The sequence below is a fragment of the Phascolarctos cinereus genome, unplaced genomic scaffold (genome assembly GCF_003287225.1).
Source record: "Phascolarctos cinereus isolate Bilbo 61053 unplaced genomic scaffold, phaCin_HiC Scaffold_9;HRSCAF=440, whole genome shotgun sequence".
In the NCBI taxonomy this organism is placed as follows: domain Eukaryota; kingdom Metazoa; phylum Chordata; class Mammalia; order Diprotodontia; family Phascolarctidae; genus Phascolarctos; species Phascolarctos cinereus.
The window spans coordinates 206000309-206023629 of NW_027556402.1; the positions used below are offsets into that span (position 1 = coordinate 206000309).

Sequence of the window (23321 nt, forward strand, 5' to 3'; positions counted from 1 at the left end):
TTGTCCTCTTCACTGCTGGCATATCGCCCCCACAATTGTTTTTGCCTTAGGTGAAATAATTCAATCAATTAACATTTATTAAGCACTTATTATGCGTCAGGCACCTTGCTAAACACTGAGTACACAAAGGAGGCAAAAACAAAAAACAAAAACAAAAGCAGTCTCTGCCCTCAAAGAGTAAACATACCGAAACAGGCTCTATACAGGATAAATAGGAAATAATTAACAAAGGAAAGGCAACACAATTAAGAGGAGTTGGGGAAGGCTTCCAGTAAAAGATGGGAGTTTAGTTCTGTTACATCTCTGAGTGAGGAGGCCTCATGGAATAATGGGTAGGGAACTGAATTTGACTGTCAAGAAAGCCCAGATTCAAATCCTGTTTCACACTTTTACTGGCTGTATGACCCTGGAAAAATCATTTAACCACTCTGAGGCTCAGATTTCTCACCTGTAAAATGAAGATACTAATAGCACCTTTCTAAAATGTAAAGTGCTGTATAAACCTTAGAGCACTATATGAAAGCAAGTTTAATGTGACCTAATGTTGGAGTACACACTCAGCCTCCCAAAGGGATTACTCTGAAGGACAATACTAATTTGGCTGAATAAGTTCTTATCTCTTTGCTGAAGAGTCAATCACACATACACAATCCTATCTCTAACTATTCCAAGATAAGTCAAACACTCCAGGCTGAGAAAACAATGAATCCAAGAGAAACTGAGGGAGACAGTTACAACAACAACAAAAATTATATATTTTCAATCAGTTGATAATGGGGGCCAAACTTCTCAGACAACTTGCAAAGGGAAGTTCTGCTTGGACTAAAAGGGAAATGAGGTGGAAATGAGGAGGTCACAGTCAAAGAACAGACAGTGGTCTGAGGAAGCCGGACAAAGGAACTCACTGTTCAAGTGGACAACTGTGATGCTTTCAGAAGACAGGGGAAGGGGAGAAATATAAAGACAGAGACAGACAGACAGAGACAGGGAAGAGATAGAGATGGAAGAGACAGAGAGAGAGAGAGACAGAAAGAGATAGAGACAGAGAATCTGTGTGTGTGTTGGGGTGAATGGGGAGGAACAGAAAGGTGGAGAGGGCTAGCATGCTTCTGACATCAAAATATGTTGCTTTGTGGGAAGCAAAGTCCATCATTATCATTCCATTGTTAGTCTCTATGCTCAGCCTTCCCTGTTGTTTCTCTGGCCAGCTCCTTGTGGGTCCAAGTCCTCTGCTCCCAAACTCACACCACATTTTCCTACTCAGCCCCTCGATTTCTGGCTTTGATTTATGTCTTAAGTTACCATGGGGCAGGAAAGAAAGAAGGCCAACATAATATAATTTATATTAAATATAATTATTCTCATATAATACAGGTATTATAACAGTATGTTATATATTTGATAGTGTATTAAATATAGATGTTAATTATATTATTATGAACAACAAAAAAAGCTGACATTGCAATAACATCTTAAAGTTCACAAAGTACTTTAAACATGCTACTTCACATGATCTTCACACTGGCCCTGTGAGATGGGTGTCAATGGGAAGCAGTAAGGTGCAGTGCATAAGCTACTAGACTTAGAATCAGGAAGACGTGTGTTCAAATACCACTTACAAGATGTATGACCATAGCACAGTCACCTGAAGGTATCTAGGTGGTACAGCAGAGTACTGGACTTGAAGTTAGGAAGAGATGAGTTCAAATCCTGACTTGGTTATTTGTGTGGGCCTGGGTAAGTCACTTAACCTCTGTCTGCCTCAGTTTCCTCATCCATCAAATGGGGATGATAATAGCATTTACCTCCCAGGGTTGTTGTAAGTATAAATAATATCTGCAAATCACATATAAAAGCTATGTGTTATTATTAACATCATCATCACTTAATTATTCCTAGCCTCAATTTTCCCATTTATAAAACGGATATTAATACTACCTAACTCACAGGGTTAGTGATGCTCCAATGTGATATTGTGTGTAAAGCATATTGTAACCCTTAAAGAGTCACACAATGTTGGCTACTGTTATTTCCGCTGCCCCATTTTAGAAATAAGAAGACTGAGGCACAGAGAGGTTGTAGGCACACTACTAGCAATTTTCAGAGGTGATCCAGATCTTTCCTAACTGTATATCCCCTTCCACTAACCATCAGGCTTTTATAGTGGCCTCTCTGCTCTTCAGCTGTTTATTTCTTATTCAACTAAAATGCTACTACATTCTTGGAGCCTTCCCTGATCCCCTTTATCAGTAAGACAGTTACCCTCAGACATAACTTTGTACTTTGTATTTTAGCTTCAGTAATACATTTATCACATCATAAAATTTAGTTATCTATGCATCTTATCCCTCTGTATACTGTAAGATTTATGAGGATAGGAACAGTGTCTTCCTACCTAAACTTTATATTTTCGACAGCGCATAGCAAAGTTATGTGCATAGTAAGCCTTTAATAAATGTTCATTGAATAAATTAACCCACATGAAAAATATGCATCCTGGATTTCAGGGAGCTTCGTACCACTGATATCTGGCCAAACCATGGTTTTAGGATCCAGGGATGGAGTCGAGGAAGAATGGGAGAAAGGAAGCTCTAAGAAGGGACAGAAAATAACCCAAAAAAGGGAAGACACCAAAGCCAAACTTCTCCCACATCAAGAGTCTGCCACTGGGGAGTTCCACCTCCTACTATGTCTTCTCCTGTAGGGGCAAATAGGTGATCATGCTAATGATAATCAGAGACGTAGACCAAAGCTCATTGGCATTTCATAGTGCATCTGCCTAAGGAGCACTTTCAAACCTTTTTCTACGTTCCCACTGCAGTGTGGGTTGTCAGTGAGCCACAGAAGCTGAGTCATGTTTCTGCAAGGATATCAATCTTAACTTACTTTAGAATCACGCAGCCTGTACCAGCAGGTGGAGCCGTCCAGAAAACTTGAATTCGTGTCCTCCTCCGTGGTGTGCTTTCTGTGACAGCCACAGGGCAGTTACTCATGAATTGTGTTTCTTCTTCATCTATGATCTGGAGGAAAGAAATGGAGATATTTACTTATAAAAAATCTAGGCTCATACTGGGTGATTTTCAAGTTTCTACTGCCAAGGGTCAAGTAATCAGTGTATATCTTAAATATTTCCCATAAATTTATAAAAGTTCTCATGATTATAAGATCATAGAATATAGAGTGGAAAGGAACTTTCAAGTCAAAACTAAAACTAGACTGGGGCAAGTGGGGCTTTTCCTCAGGTTGCCAACATGGGGGTGGGTCTTTCTTCCTGTAGAAATTCTCTGGACTGCCTCAGTACTTTAAGATCCTCTATCTGGCATGTACGAGAGCTGTCATCTCTCACCAGGGTAGACTGTCTCCCTTTCTCTCCCCTCTTTCTGAGGTTTAGTGAGTCAGGGATCAACTGTATTGCTAGGGTGGGGCTGAAGTTTCTTGAGGCTTGGGCTCCCCTCTCTCCCAATATTTCTGTCCCCAACAGGGATGGATTATCTATTCAGGCACCATCGAATTCCAGAATTCCTAGTTACAGCTCTGCTTAGAGATATAATTAAACCTCCTCATTTTACAAGTGAGAAAACTGCCCTAGAGAGGTACAGAAACTCACTATACACCAAGTAGGAAGTAAGTATGAGAACCAAGATTCAACAAAATTTTGAAAGAAAATTCTCCTTTGGAGTAAGAATTTATATTTTTTCAAACGTCTTCCTTTTCATTCAAAAATCTCCCCTTTCATGGAGGAATCTGTGATCTCATTCATGTGGGTACTCCCTTCACGATACGACCCCTTCCCGTCACCCTTCTTATCTTGCATGATTCTTGTCCATGTATTACTGGGAATGCTCTACAGGGGGCACCACTCAAGATGCTGAGTGCTTTGTCCTAAATCTCCTATCAAGAAAAGTACATTCACTCTTGCCACACGGCCAGCCCACTTTCTTTTCCAGCAATGTAAGTAATCTCCTGCTGATATTCTTCACATTGTTTCTCTTGCATAATTCTTCATTGGTCATATGATACAGTTTGCTCACATCCAAAACATGCTTCTCCATTGCCCTTTGGGTGACCTTCAACTTTTATTCTTTGGAGACCATGGCCATATAGCATCTTTGCTGTTAACACAGCTCACTTTATAGTTTCTACTTCCAAAATTTTCACATTCTCTTTAAATATTGCTATTCTCCAAGTTAAAATTTAACAGTTTTCTCTAATACTCCAAAGTTTACAATCCTGAACTGGTTGTAGGCAAAAAACCCAGAATTCCTAGTTTGGTCCCAATTTCTGCTATGGTCCCCCTGCTTCCTGGTGCCTCAAAGGCTCTGAGCCCCTGAATCCCAGTCAGAGCCTAAATGTCTGACACCATCCAATAATACTACACATCAGTACCTAGTCACTCTGTGTCTTCTATTTTATATGGCAGCTGCCTCATCCCCCCAAATCTAGTCTAGAGCTCTGCCCCAAGTAACTTTGGCTGCTGAGAGGAGGAGGATGCATCTTAGAAACCAACATCATGGAGATCTGGCTCCCAAATCCCTAGATGACAGTACTTAGCCCTAATTTATTAGTTCACCCCACAGCTGGAGGAGCTTCTCTTTGGTCTTGATGTGCTATGTATCTATTTCTAATTGACACAAGATGGGAAGATGATGGTGTGTGCCCAGTTCCTTTCAGTTCTGTGACTATTTTCTACTTCATTCAAGAAGGATTGACTAACTGGTAAGTATGGAAATTCAGCAGAGAGCTGTGGGTGAATGGGAGATACCAGTAATGATTTTAACTAAGGAAGTAGTATTGGAGCTGGGCCTTGGGGGATTGCTAGGCTTTTGATAGGTAGGATGGTAATGGTTGGCCTTTCAGTTTGAGGGCATTGTGGGTAGGCAAAGGCACAAAGTTGGAAAAATGTGGGATATATTTGCACAAGATGGAATAATCCTTCTTTGGCTACAGCTTAAAGTGCATGAGGGGGAATCCTTCAACAGATGTACAATCTCATCAACGTGAGAATTCCTGTAGCTTATCAATGCCTCTCATCCTGTGCAGTTTTGGTCCATATTCTTTCAATATTCCTCCACAGGACATCCATCAAATATGGAAACCTTCTTCTGCATCTTTTTACACTTCATGGATAAATACAAGTAAAACACTCTGAAAATGAATCTAGTAGTCATCAGTCTCTCCATGTGCCTAAGATAATGCCTTTTTTCAATCGTGTTTCCTCTGATATGTTCTTAAGAGATAAAACTGGAAAAGCAAGCTCTATCTATATTGTGGGGGACTTTGATTGCCAGGCTAATGAAGGTAGACTTTATTTAGTAGGCAATAGAAAGCCTGGAAAAAGTGTTGAGCAAGGGAAAGAGGTGATCTTCAGAAAATGAATCTGGCAACAGTGGCTAGCATTTATTGAAGGAGAGAAACTATTTCTGGGAAAACATTGGCTGTTGGTTACGTTGGCTTCCTGGGGCCAGGTTTGCAAATCAAGCTCTCATAAAACCTCTTAATGCCTTCTAAAACAGTTTAACAATGCAAGCAGTTTTTAAGCAATTACCAATGTTTTTTTTTCTCCTCACTCATCTCTCACATATTACCTATAGGTATAGACACCAATGTGGAGAGAGGGTTACAGATAGCTATTTTTGCAAATAAAAATAGAATTACCAGTGAATGCAAAGCCGAAACAAGCTGAGGATATTAAAAAGAGCATTGCTAGGTTATGGTTTCAGGATATATGACTTGCCTGGCTACTGCCAATATAGCTATAAATCAGTATTATAAGATTATGTTAACCTTGACAATTGCAGCTTGAAAAAAAAAAGTGCATCACTTAACAATGAACACAGATTCTACCTTTTCTGTTAGAATGTTGGGGTGGGGGAGATGGAGAGAAATAAAATGGTAGAGAAGGGATATTGATAGGGCAATAGGTAGTAAATGTTTCTGCCTTGGTGCTTGGAAAGCTAGCATTCCTACACCTAGGCAGGTTGGGACTCACCACAAATACAGAAAACAACCCTATCCCACAACTCCAGATGGTTGTGATAACAACAACAAAAAAAGAGGTTCCATATTGAGCAGGGGATATTCCTAAGGATGTAGTTGTTTCACTGTTTCACTTCAGAATCAGAGAACATTCAAACTAGATGAGATCTTAGCAACCATGTAACTCAACCCCACCTTGAATTTTTTCAAATAAGACTCAGATTCAAAATAAATAAAAATTATAGAATGTATAGCTGGTAGGGACCTTAGATATCTATCAATGAACAAGTATGTATTAAATGGCACTATAATGATGTCTGTGGATACAAAGAAAAAAGCAAAAGAAAAGTCCTTTTACTCAAGGAGCTTCCATTCTAATTGGGAAGACAACGTGTGTGTGTGTGTGTGTGTGTGTGTGTGTGTGTGTGTGTGTGTGTGGAGAGAGGGACACAGACAGAAAGACAGACAGGAAGGAAGGAAGGAAGGAAAGAAGGAAGGAAGGAAGGAAGGAAGGAAGGAAGGAAGGAAGAAGGAAGGAAGGAAGGAAGGAAGGAAGGAAGGAAGGAAGGAAGGAAGGAAAGAAAACACTTTAGAGGGAAAGGACAAGTGGATGGTGGGTAGGGGAAGGAGGATCAGGAAAGGCTTTCTGCAGAAAGTGGTATTTAAAATGAATCTTGAAGGAATCCAGAGATTCTAAGAAGCTAAAGTAAAGAGAGAGAGCCTTTAATGCATTGGGACAATCAGTGCAAAGACATAAAGACAAAGATGGCACAACATGTGTGAGGAATGGCAAATAAGCCAATTTGACCTAACCGTAGAATATGTGGAGGAACGTAATGAGTATGCAGACTGGAAGTTCAATCCCTGCCAAAATGGCTGCTTAAATGGAATGCAGTTAGCCCATTTTGCCAGTACCTACTTTAAAACCTGAAGTTCCTACTAGATCAAATTAATATCAAGAAATCTAATTTTAAAAACTAAAGTAAAAAAAAAACCATATATACGTGTGTGTGTGTGTGTGTGTGTGTGCGTGTGTGTGAATAAAACCCATCCTAGAACTTCACAAAAAGTGATCCAGGGGCAGCTAGGTTGCACAGTGGATAGCGCTCCAGCCTTGGAGTCAAGAGGACCTGAGTTCAAATCTGGCCTCAAACACTTGACACTTACTATATGTGTGACCCTGGGCAAGTCACTTAACCCCGATTTCCTCACAATAAAAAAGTGATCCAGAAAGCCCTTGGTAGTGGGAGAAGAGGTCCTTCCTGCAAAGGGAGAACCAGCCAGACCATAGATGAGACTTTTGTAATCTGCAAGACTGTATTTAGAGGCAGCAAGAGTGGAGGGCTCACTGGGAAATCCCCAGGGTGATCATAAATCCCTAGGGTAGAAGTCCCAGAGAGCAGCAGTGGACTGATACCAGCACTGTACAAATAAGCACAGTGCTACAGTACTCCAACCTGGAGCCCAAGGGCCAAGTAGATCCCTAACACTCTGTCCTGAGACACTAGACAGAGCCCTGAATGTCTAGTACCTCAAAGATACAGAGGGTGCCTAACAGTAGCAGGAGCAGGTCACCCCAAAACCAATGGGACCCAGAGTAAGACCAAACAGGGTCAGCACCCTTCCTTAAAAGTACAGGAAGAAGTAGAGCCTAGCTTCCTGGCACAAAGCCCCAGTTCAGGAACAGAAGTTGGAAAGATGAGTAAATCAAAGAAAACACTAATCATTAACATTTTTTTTAAACCTAGTCACATAACAATGGGAAAAATGGATTTTCCACAAGGGCTACCTGAATACCTAGAAGAAAGGAAGACAAAGATAAAGATGAGATAAGATCTCTAGATGAAAGAATTGAAAGGATAAGTAGTTTAGAAGAGAAAATGGTAAACCTTACCCCAGAAATGGAATCCCTGGAAACTATGATAGACCAAACAGAAATCAATGATCCCATGAGAAGGCAAGAAATGTCAGAACAAAATCAAAAGGTTGAAAATAAAAGAAAATGTAAGATATTGATATAAAATACAACTGACCTGAAAAACAAGTGAAGGAGAGATAATTTAAGAACCATTGGACACCCTAAAAGCCATTATAAAAAAAAATCATGAACATATTTTGATAAATAATAAGCGGAAATTGTCCAGATATGTTAGAACAAGAGAATAAAGTAAAAATATAAAAAACCCATGGATCACATCATGGAAAAAAAACGCCAAAAGGAAAAGTGCTAAGAATTACATAGTCAAAATTCAGAAAAGAAAAACATGTAAGCATAAAAAAATAGTTCAAGTTCTAAGGATCCTCAGCCAGGATCTCACAAGATCTGGCAGCTTCTACTCAATATGACAGGAGATCTTGGAACACATTATTCAAATAGGCAGAAAAGATAGGCTTCCAATCAAGAATAGCTTACCTTTGCAAAGCCAAGTATAATCTTATAGAGGGAAATGGACTTTTAGTGGAACATAAGACTTTCAAGCACTTCTGATGGAAAGAACAAAGCTGAGTAGGAAAGTTTGAAATGAAAACATGAACCCAATTGATAGCTAGAAAGATAAATTTATTTGAGCAATTGGAAGTAGTTGTATGATGATATAATGATAACATTGTAATAAAGAGAGAAGACATATAATTATATTATTTGGTATTTATAACAATCCTGTGAACTAGATACTATGGGTGGCATAGTAGAAAAAGTGCTGGATTTGGAGTCAAGAGGAACTTGAATCAACTCCTGCCTTTGACACTAGCTGTATGGTCCTGGGAAAGTAATTTAACTACTCTAAGCTTCAGTTCCCTTACTTATGAAATGGGGATAATAACAGTATCTACCTTCCTGGCTATTAAACTACCATTAAATTAGCTATTAAACTACTATTAAGTGTCCCTTCAGAACCTCAATATTTTTCAAAGTGTTAAGTAAGAAAAAACAAGTTCTGATGGTGGATTGGCTCTGTTCTGAGGGTTTCAAGAAGTAAAACAAAAGGGAAGGTAAAAAGAGTAATATACAATTGCAGAAAGGAGGAGGAAAAGGTGACTCAATATTTCTCATGATCTGGGAGAATGAAAAGAATATACAAGAGGAATGGAGGGGGGAAATGAACATCAGATGGACCTCACTCTTATCTAAAAAAGATGAAGGATCTCTTTACTCTAAGTACTATCTCCCTTGGCAGCTTCATTCACTCTAATGGTTTTAAATGTTAACTTAATAAATATGAATCTTATATCTACATCTCTAGCCACAAGCTCTCTTCTGAGCTCCAGAGTCACATCACAAATAATCTCTAGGAAATTTTCAAGTGGTTATGTTACCAGAACATCAAACTCATGTATAAAACCAAGTTTTTCTCCATAAATCTACTTTTCCTTCTTACATCACTGTTTTCATAACTGTCTCCATATTCAAAACATTGGTATTCTCTCTAACTCATCCTTATCCCTCACCTGCCGGGCAATCAGTTAACAAGTCCTGTCACAGAATCACAAAATTTCAAATTTAGAAGAGACCTCAAAAGCCACCTAGAATATCCCATATCCAAAAAGGAATCCCTAATATAATATACTACGTAAGTGGAAATCCAGCCCTTTTTTAAAGACTTCCAATACAGGGGTGGGAGAGAGTGGACTCACAATCTCAATGATGCGTCCCATTCCCACTTCTGGAGAGCTCTGATTATTCTTCCTTACACAAAGTCCAACTTTAATTCTTTGCAACCTCCACCTCTTCTTCCTAGTTTTTCCCTCTTGTGCCAAGCAAAATAAGTCTTGTCCCTCTTCCACGTGACATGTCTTCAAATACTCAGAGAAATCTCTCTGTCTCTCTGTCTCTCTCTCCCCCTTAAACAGGTTTTTTTTTAATATTCCAGGCTAAGCATTCCCAGTTTCTTCAACTGATCTTCAATTTATCTACATATGTAATATTTATACAATCATTTGATATTATTTCTCTCATTGGACTGTGCTCCTTGAAAGCAGGGGCCATTTTTTTTGTCTCTATATCTCCAGCATTCAGTACAATGTCTGGCATATGGTATGTACTTAATAAATGCTGGTTGATTTAGTGATCCATACATATTATGACCTTGCAATCCTTCACCATTCTGGTTGCTCTCCTCTAAATGTTCTCCAGATTGGCAATATCCAAAAATGTGGTGCCCACAAACTGAACAAAATCCAATGGATATGGTCTGAGCAGGACAGAATAGAACAAGATTGTCATCTACTTATTCTTGGAAACTGTGCCTCTCTATGTAGGCCAAGATTACATTGGTTTTTTTTTTTGGCTTTAATATAATACTACTGATCTATATCAAGCTTACTGTACAAAACAAAATATATCAGATATTTTTTAGTTGAACTACTACTGTATGGCCATGTTTCCCTTCTGTACTTGATTTTATTAACTCAAGTGTAGTATTTTCCATTTATTCCCATTTAAATTGTTTCTTATTCAATTCGGCCCAAATTTCTAGCTTTTTGTGATCTTTTTGGATCCTGTTATCCAACACCTTAGCTACACCTCCCAACTTAGTTAACAGCTAGATAAAGTTAACTAGCAATATCCCTCTGTTCAACAAGTCTAATAACTGTTACAAAAGAAAATGAGGTTAATCTGAGATGACCTGTTCTTAATCCTTTCATTTTATATTTTTCATTAATGTCAAGGTCAGTACTGGATTGTGCATTGTTGCATTTTATTTCGCTTATGCAAGTTAATATAATACAATAGAAAGACTAAATAACAATTATCTGTTGTCTCTACAAGCCACATTTTATAATGCATACGTGTGGTCTAGGAACTAGAGTGGGAACCCTAAGGAGCTCTTTGGTCTTCTGTTAGCATATTGGCAGAATAGGTTTATCAGATCAGCTAATTCAATTCAATTCAATTCAATTCAATAAATATTTATTAAATTCCTGCTAAATCCAAAATTCTCAGCTAGGCTTTGAGAATACAAAGATAAATATAAAACAGAACCAGCTTTCAGGGACATCATAATCTAAAAAGGAACAAAACAGATGCCTATAAATACTTCTGACACAGTAGAGAATGGGGTGAGGATGGACAATGCAGTGCAAAGGCCTTCAGTGAGGAAACTGCATCTGAGTCTAGAAAGCAGGGAAACAGTTGACATCTATAGAAAGTGGGTTGGTAGGAGTCGAGGCGGGAGGGTCCATTCCACAAATCTTAGAAGGTTTAGGGAGCAGTGTGAACAAAGGCACAGAGGCAGGAGAATGCTGAACAAGAACAGGATGCAGAATAGTCCAGCTCGTCTGGGGGGGTGGGGAGGCAGTAAGAGACAAGGAAAAGCGAGTTGAATGTGAGGTTTGGGAGCCCATACCTTATTTGTTAGGCAATGTGGCACTAACAAGAGCAACAGTTACGGGGCACAGAAGATAGAGTGCCAGGCCTGGAGTCAGGAAGACCTGAATTTAAATCTGGCCTCAGTTACTTCCTGGCTGTCTGACCCTGGGCGAGTCACTTAACTCTGTTTGCTTCAGTTTTCTCATCTGCAAAATGAGCTAGAGAAGGACATGTCAAACCACTCCAGTGTCTTCACAAAGAAGATCCCAAATGGGCTCACAAAGAATCAGACATGACTGAAACAAATGAACAGCAACAAAAGTGGCCCTAACAAAATTTGGGAGGGGTTGTAAATAAATGGCATTATTTGATTGAGAAATTAAGAGGATAGCTAGATGAGTAAAACAGACGGTATGATACGAGGAATTTAAATTTTCAGACAGGATCGGTGTTTCACTTCTATACTTAATACTCCTTTGATTCAAGGGAGGATTTCTCTAGAGGGACTGAATGACAGCAATGTAAAAAGGAAGAAATAGCAATAAAACTTTTTTTTAAAGACTGAATCACAGACAGAACATACTAAAAGGCAGAAAGGCCAGCTAGGTGACCACAATCATCTAGGTCAACAGAATTGAAAGTCTTTATAACAATGGTGGCTATAAAAAGGAAGGATGGATATGAAAGTAATTGGGGCAAGAAGACTGACAGGATTTGGCAATTAATTGGATGTGGGAAGTGAAAGAGAGGGAAAGGTCAAAGATGGCTCAAGGTTTGGAAGCCTGGGTGACAGGAGACAGTGGGAGAAACTATTGTCTTCATTACCTTCTACATGGGGCATATGGGGTGTTCAAGGAGGACTAGTACTTCTGGTAGAAGGGCTTGCTGAACCCTTTTCAGGGCTGCTCATCCATCTTTTATGTCCACCTGCCACCCAACTGTCACCTGTGGCTTCAAGAAGCTGTAGCATGTGCAGTGACCACACCCTGATAAAACCATCCCAGCAAATGGGCTAAACCAGGTTGAGGGTAATCAATGGACCTCAAACCCATTGGTGAGTTGAGTGGGTAAGGGGGGAGGGGGGTCCCATCCCAAGCATGTGAAGACTTCCCCCAGTGAAATGGGCAGATGAGAACAGTTTGTTCCAACGGCCATGAAGGCCATTGAAACAGGCACTAGGAAGGATTTGGAAATTGGTCAGTCATTGATGCCAAGGTCATCCAATGCATCCCAGGTCATTTCCATCAGTCCTGACTTTTGTCTTGCCACTGGAAGATTTTGGTGACTCTGGAAGAGACAGTGAGACTGAGGACTTTGTGCAATTCTGCCTCATTTAAATCCAATCAGTGCCCAAGTCAAGACATTATCCCATGATGTCATTGGTCCTCTTTGAAAATGAAGAACAAAAAATAACCTAGGCATAATCTGGCACCGAAGGTTCATCTTGCTTTGGAGTGACAAGAAACTAACTGAAGAACAGCTGTCAGACAGGTGTGTTTTAAATCAAAGAGGAGTCCTCAGGGGAAAAGGAAAATGCATTCCTAAACATTCTTTGTTAAAACAAAAGTCTTTTTTCAAAGAATTTGAGGAAGGATTTAAAAAAACAAAAACTAAAAATGAAGGTAATGACTCCATCTTCGATGACTGATCCTACCATGCTCACAGAGGTAATGAAAGGGGAATGTAACAGATGCTTTTCTTCTGATTCTTATTGAATGGATGAATCAACATGATCTCAGAATCTGTCACAATGGAAGTCCCATTTCCTCTGATCCTCCATTCTAAATAAAAGCTCACTGTAGATCCATCCTGGGTAAATTCTACATGCTGATATTTCCTCACTATATTTGGACTCTGAGCCTTTTATTTACTGATTCTGGGCCAAGATAATGCCACTGATTAACCTCAAGTGATGCAATAAGATACGATGGAAGCATCAGTGGTCATGCCTATAGATTCCTGAACAGATGTTCAGAGAGTGGGAAGCTTTGGCGTTCACTGATCATTCATGGGTACTATTTGAAGTCAAAGAGGAACTTGTCACAGCTAGAGAAAGCTAGGTGGTACAGTGGATGGAACACTGATCCTGGAATCAGGAAGAACTGAGTTCAAATCAGGCTTCAGATACTTACTAGTTGTGTGACTTTGGACAAGTCACTTAACCTCTTTGCCTCAGTTTCCTCAACTGCAAAATGTGAGTAATAATAGCACCTACTTCCCAGGGCTGTTGTAAGGATCAAATGAGATGATAATTGTAAAAGCTTACCATAGCCCTAACACATAGTAGGTACTGTCTAAATGCTAGCTATTATTATTATCTTGGACTAAGAGCTCTGCTTAGAAGTCATGTTCAAAAAGGAATTAACACCCATGTATTTTCTGAAGGCTGAGTTGGTTAAACCAATGCTTCACATATTAGGAAAGCCTCAGAGTGCTCAATGGTATCATAATTTTCATTTCTGTTTGAAAAACTGAGAGTAAAAAAGGATTATATACAAGAAACCACAGAAGCAACTATTAAAGAAAGTTAAGGAGGAGGAACAGGTTTGGAAGGAAGGAAATAAGTATTTAATAAGCATCCATTATGTGTCAGGCACTATGCTATGGGTGTTACAGATATTATCTTCTTTCATTCTCCCAACAACTGTGAGAGGTAGATGCCATTATTAGCCCCATTTTACAGTTGAGGAAACTGTGGCAGACAGCGATTAAATGACTTGCCCAGGGCCACCCAGCTAATTTGTGTCTGAAACCAGATTTGAACTCAGGTCTTTCTGAATCCAGGTCTAGCACTTTATCCATTGAGGCTGAAGATGCTGAATTAAAGTTTGGATATACCGAGCTTCAGATCTTAGCTGTAAATAGTTTAATGCCCGGGTATTCCTTTTCAGTTCTACATCAATAATCCTATGAACTCAGAAGATTGAGACAGAGATTTGAGAGTCGTAAGTATAAATTTTATATCTAAAACCATGGAAGTGAATGAGGTAATGAAGAAAAGAGTTCCCAAGACAGGCCCTTGACAGAAACTCTCTTTAAGCTGTGGAAAAAAGAACAAGAAGCCAAAAAATGCTGTTAAATTATCCCCTTAGAGGGGAGGAAGAATCTGACTTTGAGAGGCAAAGATAGGAAAGGAAGGAAATGGAGATGAAAGGGGGTAGGATTTTAAGCCCTTTTAGCCTGGGTAATACTTGTGTCCAAAGCTTTCAATTTCTTTTTTTGTGGTACAAATAGGATTCTCCATTTAATAAGCCCAATTAACAAATAGGTATATAAGCTCATTTCTTTTTTTTGGCTTGAAATGATGTTTATGTCCAGAAAGATGGGAGCCAATGTTCTCCAAATGCTCTGCTAGAAGGAAGCAATGGTGCAGGATGGCTTGCAAAGGAGGAGGCACAATAATAAAAAGAAAGTATCTGTCTTGAACAACAGCAAGGGTAGATGGAAGGATCCCCATTTCAACCAGAAAAAAACTTTCCTAAATCAGAATAATTGTGACTTGCTTTAAGGATAAACTCGAAAACACGTCTCTGGCCTGAAAGTCCTTGTGGACTGTGTCTCCTTTGACCTACTTCACTACTGTTTTTATTGTTTGTTTTCTAATCCTCAACCTGGGGGGCCAATCTTGAGGAAGCATAGTTTGAACCTGTACTCAGAAGACCTGGGGTCCATTTCTGGCTCTCCTGCTTACTGTGGGATTGTGGCTGTATTATTTAACTTCTTTGACTCTCAAATTCTTCAGCTGTGAAATGGATATCAGAAGCCTTTCACTTGTGGAAAGGAAAGCCCCTTAGAAATGGAAACTCACTCTTGTCCGAGGTAGGCCTCTAATGCTGGCACCTCTTTGCTTTAGGTTTGATGCTAAGACAAAATGAGTTACTCCTCAAGTCATTGAGCATTTAACACAAGGTTGTTTACTTTGCCCCAACACAATAAGGACATCTAACAAAGATACAATGGCACTTAGCTGCTCTATCGAGTCCATATAGAAATGGGTCTGGTCAGTGGGGCAAGGGAAAGTGACTCAGATGGGCTTCAGAAATCCACCAAATCTGTGGTACCAAGTCCTACCTGGCTGGGACATTTTATGCCCTTAGAGGACCAGGAAGCTATACCAGAGAAGCTGGGGCCAATCAAATCCCAGAAGCAGCTTTGTTCTAAGCCTACCACAAGTGGGCTGGGAAAAAGGGAGAAGCAGGAGGGGTGAAGACAGCTGCCTTGGGGAAGCCCGACCATTCAGGTGCCTAAGTCAGCTTCATTTTCTTTTAAGTAAAACCTCCCCATGTTATGGATGGGAGAAAAGAAGCTGTATTAGGGAAATGTTGGTCCTATATACAAACTGTAAGCTATTTTTTTAAATCAGATGTATGATCTCATTGAAATAGGGAACTCTCAAAGAAGAAATAACCTCTACCAATGTAGATATGTACCTCTTCTGCAACTGTCTTGAGAATTCCCTGGGACAGTGAGAAGTTAAGTGACTCAAACTGGGTCACACAAGTAGTATGCTTCACAAGTGGTATTTAAACCCAAGTTTTCCTGATTCTGAGGTCAGCTCCCTATTATTCCATGATGTCCCTCAAGTTTTCAGCAATATTATTCATTACTCCAAAAAAGGAAGCACGATATAATGAATAGAGAATCTGTCTTCAGCCAGGAAGACCTGGGTTCATTTCCTGTTTCCAATGTTCTGTACCTCTATAATGGATGTATGACTGAGAATGTCACTAAACTCAGTGCTATGGGCAGCTCACTAAGACAATATTGATGACACATTGCTGGCCTGCATTAGCAGAAGGAGTCCTTGCCTGGGAGTGCCAATGAAATCCCAGATCTAGTCCCTATCCCCAATAACAAATAAGTGTACGTGGGCTCAAAGTAAACCTGGAAGGGCTCTGTCTTGAGTTAAGTGAAGAGATTTGGAGATGCTGGGACACCGAGAATGCCAAGGCAGAGTCGCCTGGAATGAATTCACACACTCAAGCCTTCTCTCAGTCAAGTGGCAAAAAGTTTATTGTAATGCTTTAGGGAAAGTCAGCATGAGTCCTTAAGAAAAACTGTGAAAGACTAGAGATGGTGCTAGGGTTTAGGAATGCCAGGGATACTAATTAGGTAATCTAAGGGGTCCAGGTATCTTTGGGAGTTATGGATGGGAAAGTGTGGTGAGTATACCAAACATTGAGGGGGTTGTCAGAGGCATAGATCTTGGGGATCTGGCACCAAGAGGGAGAGTCCTTGGGCCAGCCAGGGACAAAAGTCCTAGGGCCAGGCACAAGTCTATCTGCTCTGATAAGAGAATGTGTTCTGCAATAAGAGAATATTTTCTCACAGGACAGGAGCCTACTAAGAAATTGGGAGGCTTCCAGAGACATGATCTTAGGGCTGGGACCTGAACACCCTATCACTGAGCATGAGCAAAAGGTGTTGACCTATATTAGTGTAGGAACTTTTCTCACCAGAGAGTTCCCTAGACCAGTAAACTTCCAGGTCCAAGTCTCTAGCTCTCTCCTACTGGACTCTCCTCCAAGATGCTACTCTAATGTTTCATCATAAGGTAGAGGGGACCCTGAGACTCTTTCTTTTTTTAAATATATAAGCATTTATTTATTTTTGTTATCAATATTTACTTCCACAAGATTTTGAGTTCCAAATTGTCTTTCCTTCTCTCCCCTCCCCCCAATCCCAAGATGGTGTGTTAATTGATATAGGCTCAACATATACATTCATATTAAACCTATTTTTCACATTAGTCATGTTGTAAAGAAGAATTAGAACCAATAGGAGAAACCACAAGAAACAAGAAGCAAAAAAAATAGAGAGAGAACAAATAATATGCTTCGATCTTCATTCTGACTGCATGGTTCTTTTTCTGGATGTGGACAACATTTTCCTCATGAGTCTTTTGGAGTTGTTGTAGATCCTTGCATTGCTAAAAAGAGATAAGTCTATCAAAGTTAGTCATCACATAATATGGCTATTACTGTGGACAGTGTTCTCCTGGTTCTGCTCACTTCACTCATTATCAGTTCATATAAGTCTTTCCAGGTTTTTCTGAAGTCTGCCTGCTCATCATTTCTTATAGTACAATAGTATTCCATTACATTCATATACCACAACTTGTTTAGCCATTCCTCAACTGATAGGCATTCCCTTCAGTTTCCAATTCTTTGCTACCACAAAAAGGACTGCTATAAATATTTTTGTACATGTGGCTCTTTTCCCATTTGTATGATCTCTTTGGGATACAGACCTAGAAGTGGTATTGCTGGGGCAAAGGGTATGCATAGTTTTATAGCCCTTTGTGCATCATCCCAAATTTCTCTCCAGAATATTTGGATCAGTTCACAACTCCACCAACAATACATTAGTGTTCCAATTTTCCGACACCTTCTCCAGCATTTCTCATTTTCCTGTTATGCCATGTTAACCAATCTGATAGGTGTGACATGGTACCTCAGAGTTGTTTTGATTTGCATTTCTCTAATCAATAGTGATTTAGAGCACTTTTTCACATGACTATAGATAGCTTTAATTTCTTCATCTGAAAACTGCCTGTTCCATATCCTTTGACCAGGACCCTGAGACTCTTGAAAGCTATGTCACAGAAATGAAAGTTCCTGGCAGGTCCTTCCCCAACCTGGAAAAGCATCAGATATGTGCTCAGCAATGGACTACATCTGCTGCACAAAGATCAGACTAGCTGCACAAGGATGTGTACCCATCAGGGGAACATTGTTCTGGGCCACAGCAATTTATTGTGGAAGGAGTGCCATCTGTGTTGGTGAAGGGGGTCCCCAGGCCAAGGTAATCGAATATCATCTGATACATAGAAGCATTAGCCAACACTGCTGGAAAAGAACCTATATAAGGAGGTCTTAACAATGTAGAATGGAGAAGCAATAAGATTTTGAGTGATTACATTAGGTACTATCACATAGAGGAGATAAATCCACACTTTACGATTTAAACAGCAATCCAGCTGAATGTTTAATAACCATTGCTAAAGTATGTCATGAAAAAATACTCAAAATGAGTAATTGAAAACACCATGGACTTTAAAAGCAGCATCGTTCTGACTGAATTGCTTTCAAATACTTTTCATAATATTTCATTCAAATTTATGATCAGGTTAGTGAAATTTTAAACTCACTGTATAAATAAACATTAAATTAATTCAAGACACTTCATTTCCTGAGCTGACCTCCCTCTGGTAAGCAAACAGAGAACCTGCTCACTAACAGGGCTAGACCACTGGTTAGCAAATTCATTTCAGGGTAGAGTATTTGGATGACACAACAGAAGCGATGATTGAATGATAGCTCTAGGGTGGGAGGAGACCTTAGAAGTCTTCGAGGCCAACCCTCTCATTATACAGAAAGGGAACCTAAGAAGCGATTTGCCTATTGTACACTTTGGAAAATCTTCATCCTTCTAAAACAAATAAATATCCTTTTATCTTAGACCTGTTCCTCACACTCTATCCATCTTCTTGAATTTATGAAATCATAGCTCCTACTGTACCCCCTCCTGGTACCCTCAACATTATGGACCAAGAAAAGTAAGATTCCTTGCCCCTCACTGCCACATTCAGACTTTCCTTCTGCTACTATTGCTCAGCAACTTTTTCTCCTTTGATGTTCCCATTTGGATCCTTGTGGAAGTCATCTACCATGTCCATGTCCTGGAATATAACCAACATTGTCCCACAGGCCTTTGCCCTAGAGTGACTGACTCACTCTCTCATCTCTTTTGTCTCTTCATCATCAGGTTACATAAATCTCTATGTAAATGATTTCTAAATTCATATACCATTCCATCTCTCTCTCCTGACCTCCAATAACTCATCACCAGCTGCCTGCTGGACATTTCAATCTGGATGTCTCTTAGATATCTCTAACTCAGCACCCCCCAAAAAGAACTCACTACCTCCTCCCCCTGGCCGCTAGGTGGGAACAATAAATAGAGTGCAGAACTTAAAGTCAGAAGACTTGAGCTCAACTTTAGCCTCAGGTTCACACTAGCTATGTGACCCTAGGCAAGTCATTTAGACTCTCTCAGCCTCAGTTTCCTCATCTGTAAAATGAGGATAATGATAGCACCTCTCTCAGGATTATTATGAAGATCAAATGAAATGATATATGTATAACACTTTGCAAACCTTTAAGTGTTATACAAATTCTAACAATTATCATCATCATTATCATTATTAAAGACTACTCTTCCTCCAAACTTCTACATTGCTGTCTAGGTAACCTCAATCCCTCCATTCCCTCAAGTTTACAACCCTGGAGCCATTTTTAACTCTTCCATTTCCCACATCCAACCATTCAATAAAATCTTGTCAATCCTACCTCAGCAGTCATTATATCTGCCTCTTCTCCAGTAATATCACTACTACCCTAGTTCAGGCTCTAATTGCCTCTTGCCTAGAGAATTGGGTTCCTTGCTTCCACACTTCCCCATTCAAATCATTCTTCCATACAGTTGTCAAAATATCCTTCCTAAAGTATAGGTGCCAATATCATTCACTCCCTTGATTCAAGAATAGTCAGATGTTTCCTACCGTCTGTAGGATAGAATACAAGTTCCTTGAATTGACAGCTAGAGCCCTTAATCCCCTTCATGTTCATTTGTTTTAAGTCAAATGAGCTGATTTGCTATTTCTAAAATTCAGCATCCCATCTCCCAACTCCACACCTTTAGCCAGATTGTTCCCATATGCCTGGAATACATTTCCTCCTTCACTTCTATCTCCTAGCTTCCTTTAGGACTCATTTCAGGAGCCATTTCTGATGGGGGCCTTGCTGGGTCCCTTATTTGTCAAAGAACTTTCTCTCCTAAAATTCTCTTCTATTTACATATCATATCCCTCGAGTATAGGCAGGTCTATTTTTACTTTTGTCATTATATCCCCAAAGCTGAGCACAATGCCTTGTACCTAGTAGGTGCTTAATAAACCCTTCCTGACTTGAACTGTTATTGTGTAAAACCCTGGAAGAAATTATTCCAATTCTGTTTCTCACTAGCTTCATGAAATGGGGCAAGTCTTTTCAGCTATCTGGGCTTGTTTCTTCATCTAAAAGGGAGGAAATTGTGGTGAATTAGGTGATCTCTCTGGGTCTTTTCAGCTTTAAAATATGTGAGGCCATCATCTACGAATGGGAGAACAAAGAACACTCAGCAAAAGTTGTGTTCACCTAAACTAATCTTTCGTGGCCTCAGACTCCCCAGACCAGGTTATCCGCCCAATATTTGGCTCATGGTCTGGTTCAGACTCTTAAAACTCACAGTGAAAGAAAATATGCATGGTCTGAGGCACAGGGAACAAGAAAAGTACAGCTGTGGAGTCTCCTGCTGTTAGGGCTTTCAATTGTGTGCCAATGGCAGGAACCACAGCATCCAGCTTAAGATAGTTTCCAATTGAACAGGCACAGACCAACCGGATCACACCAGAACTTTCTGTTCTGTTTGTTTAAAGAGACCTGACAGTCTTGAAGCAATTCTGTAACAAATATGCTGCACATCTGGGAATTCTAGCATCTGCAAAGAAGGAAACATTGTGCCCTCATCCAATTGCATTTTAATTCCAAAACTTTATCTTAAATCAGTGGGTTTGAGATATCTCACACATTCAATACTAATGTCAGTGTATGATTAGTGAGTACTTGAAAAAAAAATTCTAGAATGCATGTGGGATGGTTTCTCTCTGGGTGGGAGGAGGGGGGCTGTAGAACAGACGTGGGTAAGGTAAAGGATGTGGCTCCAATAAGGCAGAAAATGTCAGAGGTGGATTTCTCTGATGGAGCAGTAGAAATGGGGGCTGGAGGCTGTGTGATCACCTCACTCACACTGTCCACTGAAAAAGCAGGAGACATGAGTAGTTCATCAGCTATTGACAATGACAACTCAAATATAGAGCCTTCAGATTAGCAAAAGGATGACAGCTGGACAGTCCAACTGTCTGACACTGGTAACCACAAAATTTTGAAATAATGAAAAGAAGGCCCTCATGGAACAAGATAGAACTTATAGGGAAGGTTGAGGGAAGAACAAGAATTGTATGGGATGAGGAGGCATAGAGGAGTTGCAATCTGCACCTGTGAAGAGAGTGCCCAGGTTGAAAAGATCACAGATCTATTGAAGAATTTGAGGTGTACAATGTACCTTCCTCATAGCAACCCTATGAGGTAAATAGTATATGTGTTGCTAGCTCATTTTACTCACAAAGAAACTGAGCCAGAAAAAAGTTACATGCCTTGGGGCAGCTAGGTGGTACAGTGGATAGAGCACTGGCCCTGGATTTAGGAGGACCTGAGCTCAAATCCAGCCTTAGACACATAACACTTACTAGCTGTGTGACCCTGGACAAGTCACTTAACCCCATTGCCTAGCCAAAAAAAAAAAAGTTATATGCCTTGTCTAAGGTCACACAGCTGTTAAGAGGTATCAAGGAGATTCAAACCCAGTGTTCTGACTCAGAATCTAGCACTCCTTCCATTATACAGCAGTGCCTCTACTCGGTGACCAGCTGCTTCAAGAGACCTAACCTTTCTGTTGAAGAGCTTTTGAGCAACATTACTCAGAGAATGGAACAGAGTTAAAGTTCTACACTTGGGTAAAAAAAAAATCAGCTTCACAAGTACAAATGCAGGGATGTGGGTGGTGGTGGTGCCAACATGGATCATGCAAATACGGAGTTTCAACTCATCAGGAGTTGAAAGGGATCTTAGAGACCATCTTGCCCAACTTCCTCCTTGTACAGATGTAGAAACTGACACTAAAGGAGTTTAAGTGACTTGTTCAAGTTCCCATAGCTACCTAGTATCAGAGGTGGGATTTGAACCCAAGGCCTCTGACTCCAGAATGTACTCTTTCCACTGCTGCCACACCATTTTCCATGGCTAGACTATAGTGAATGTGAGGAATATCTAGGAGACAATGTGCAAAAGGGGTTAACAGTGTAACATGGCAGCTAAAAATAGCTAAAGGGATCTGAGGCCGCATTTTAAGCGAAGCATGGTAGCCATGGGAGTTGGGTGGATTAGCTCCAGGACTCTGCCCTGATTAGAACAGATTTGGAAAAGGTGTTCAGTTCTGATTATTCACATCTTAGAAAAGACAAGGTGGAAGACATCCAGAGTAGGACAACCAGAATGACTAATGACCATGCCATATGAGGTCCTGGGAATATTTAGCCTGCGTGAGAGAAGACTTGGGGAAGGGGTAGAAAATAATAGCTGCCTTGAAGTATCTAAAGGACTAAAATAAGAAAGTTGTATTATACTTGTTCTACTTTGCCTTAGAGTGTAGATCTCAGAATAAAGGGCAGGAGTTGCAGAAAGGTAGATTTAGGCTTCATGGAAAGAAAAACATCCTAACCATTGAGACTACTCAAAGGTGGAATGGGCTGCCTTAAGAGACAGTAGTTTCCCTTTCACTGGGAATTTCTAAGTGATCTGATGTTGTAAAGGGAATTTCTGTTCAGGCACAGGACAAGCTGTGAAGTCCTTTCTTTGGTCTTTACAAATTGCTATTTCTTCAACTTGGCAAACATTTGGTGCTGGTGTAAGTATTAAAGAATTGACTTGTACCAATTCAATGTGTTGGACAGAATCTCAAGGTTAGACTATATTGTCAAGACAAACATCCCCTATCAGAAGGTGCAGTAGATCTGGAAACACGGAATTCAGAAATCTTTGAAATGCTTTGAGAGGTAATGTAGAATTCAATATCTCTATAGATGGTTTTGAGTCTGAAAAGCTATTTTTCATTTATCCCTTTTCCATAAATGGACTAAGATGAATGCCCCCCCAAAGGAAAAATTCTAGGAATATCAAAACTTATGCCAATTTGTCCATTAGGTTAGCTATTGAGGCACTGATCTAAGATAGTATTGGCATCGAAAGCTCTGTACTCTTGGCAGAGTCATGATTCCCACATTTCCTTTTTTTTTAAACAAATATCACCAGGATTCTGGCAATGAAAACAGAGACCTGCATAAGTGCCTCCTTTGTTTGTTTGTGTCTTTTTTTCCCCC

General features: G+C 40.0%; 1 protein-coding gene across 1 annotated transcript in view; it reads right to left on the reverse strand.

Annotated features, from left to right (window-relative positions):
• Positions 1–23321, reverse strand: part of SPON1 (spondin 1) — a 385860-nt gene that overhangs the window by 283640 nt on the left and 78899 nt on the right. Inside the window, 1 exon segment of the mRNA XM_021005269.2 lies at positions 2887–3020. Coding sequence (XP_020860928.1) covers positions 2887–3020 — 134 coding nt within the window.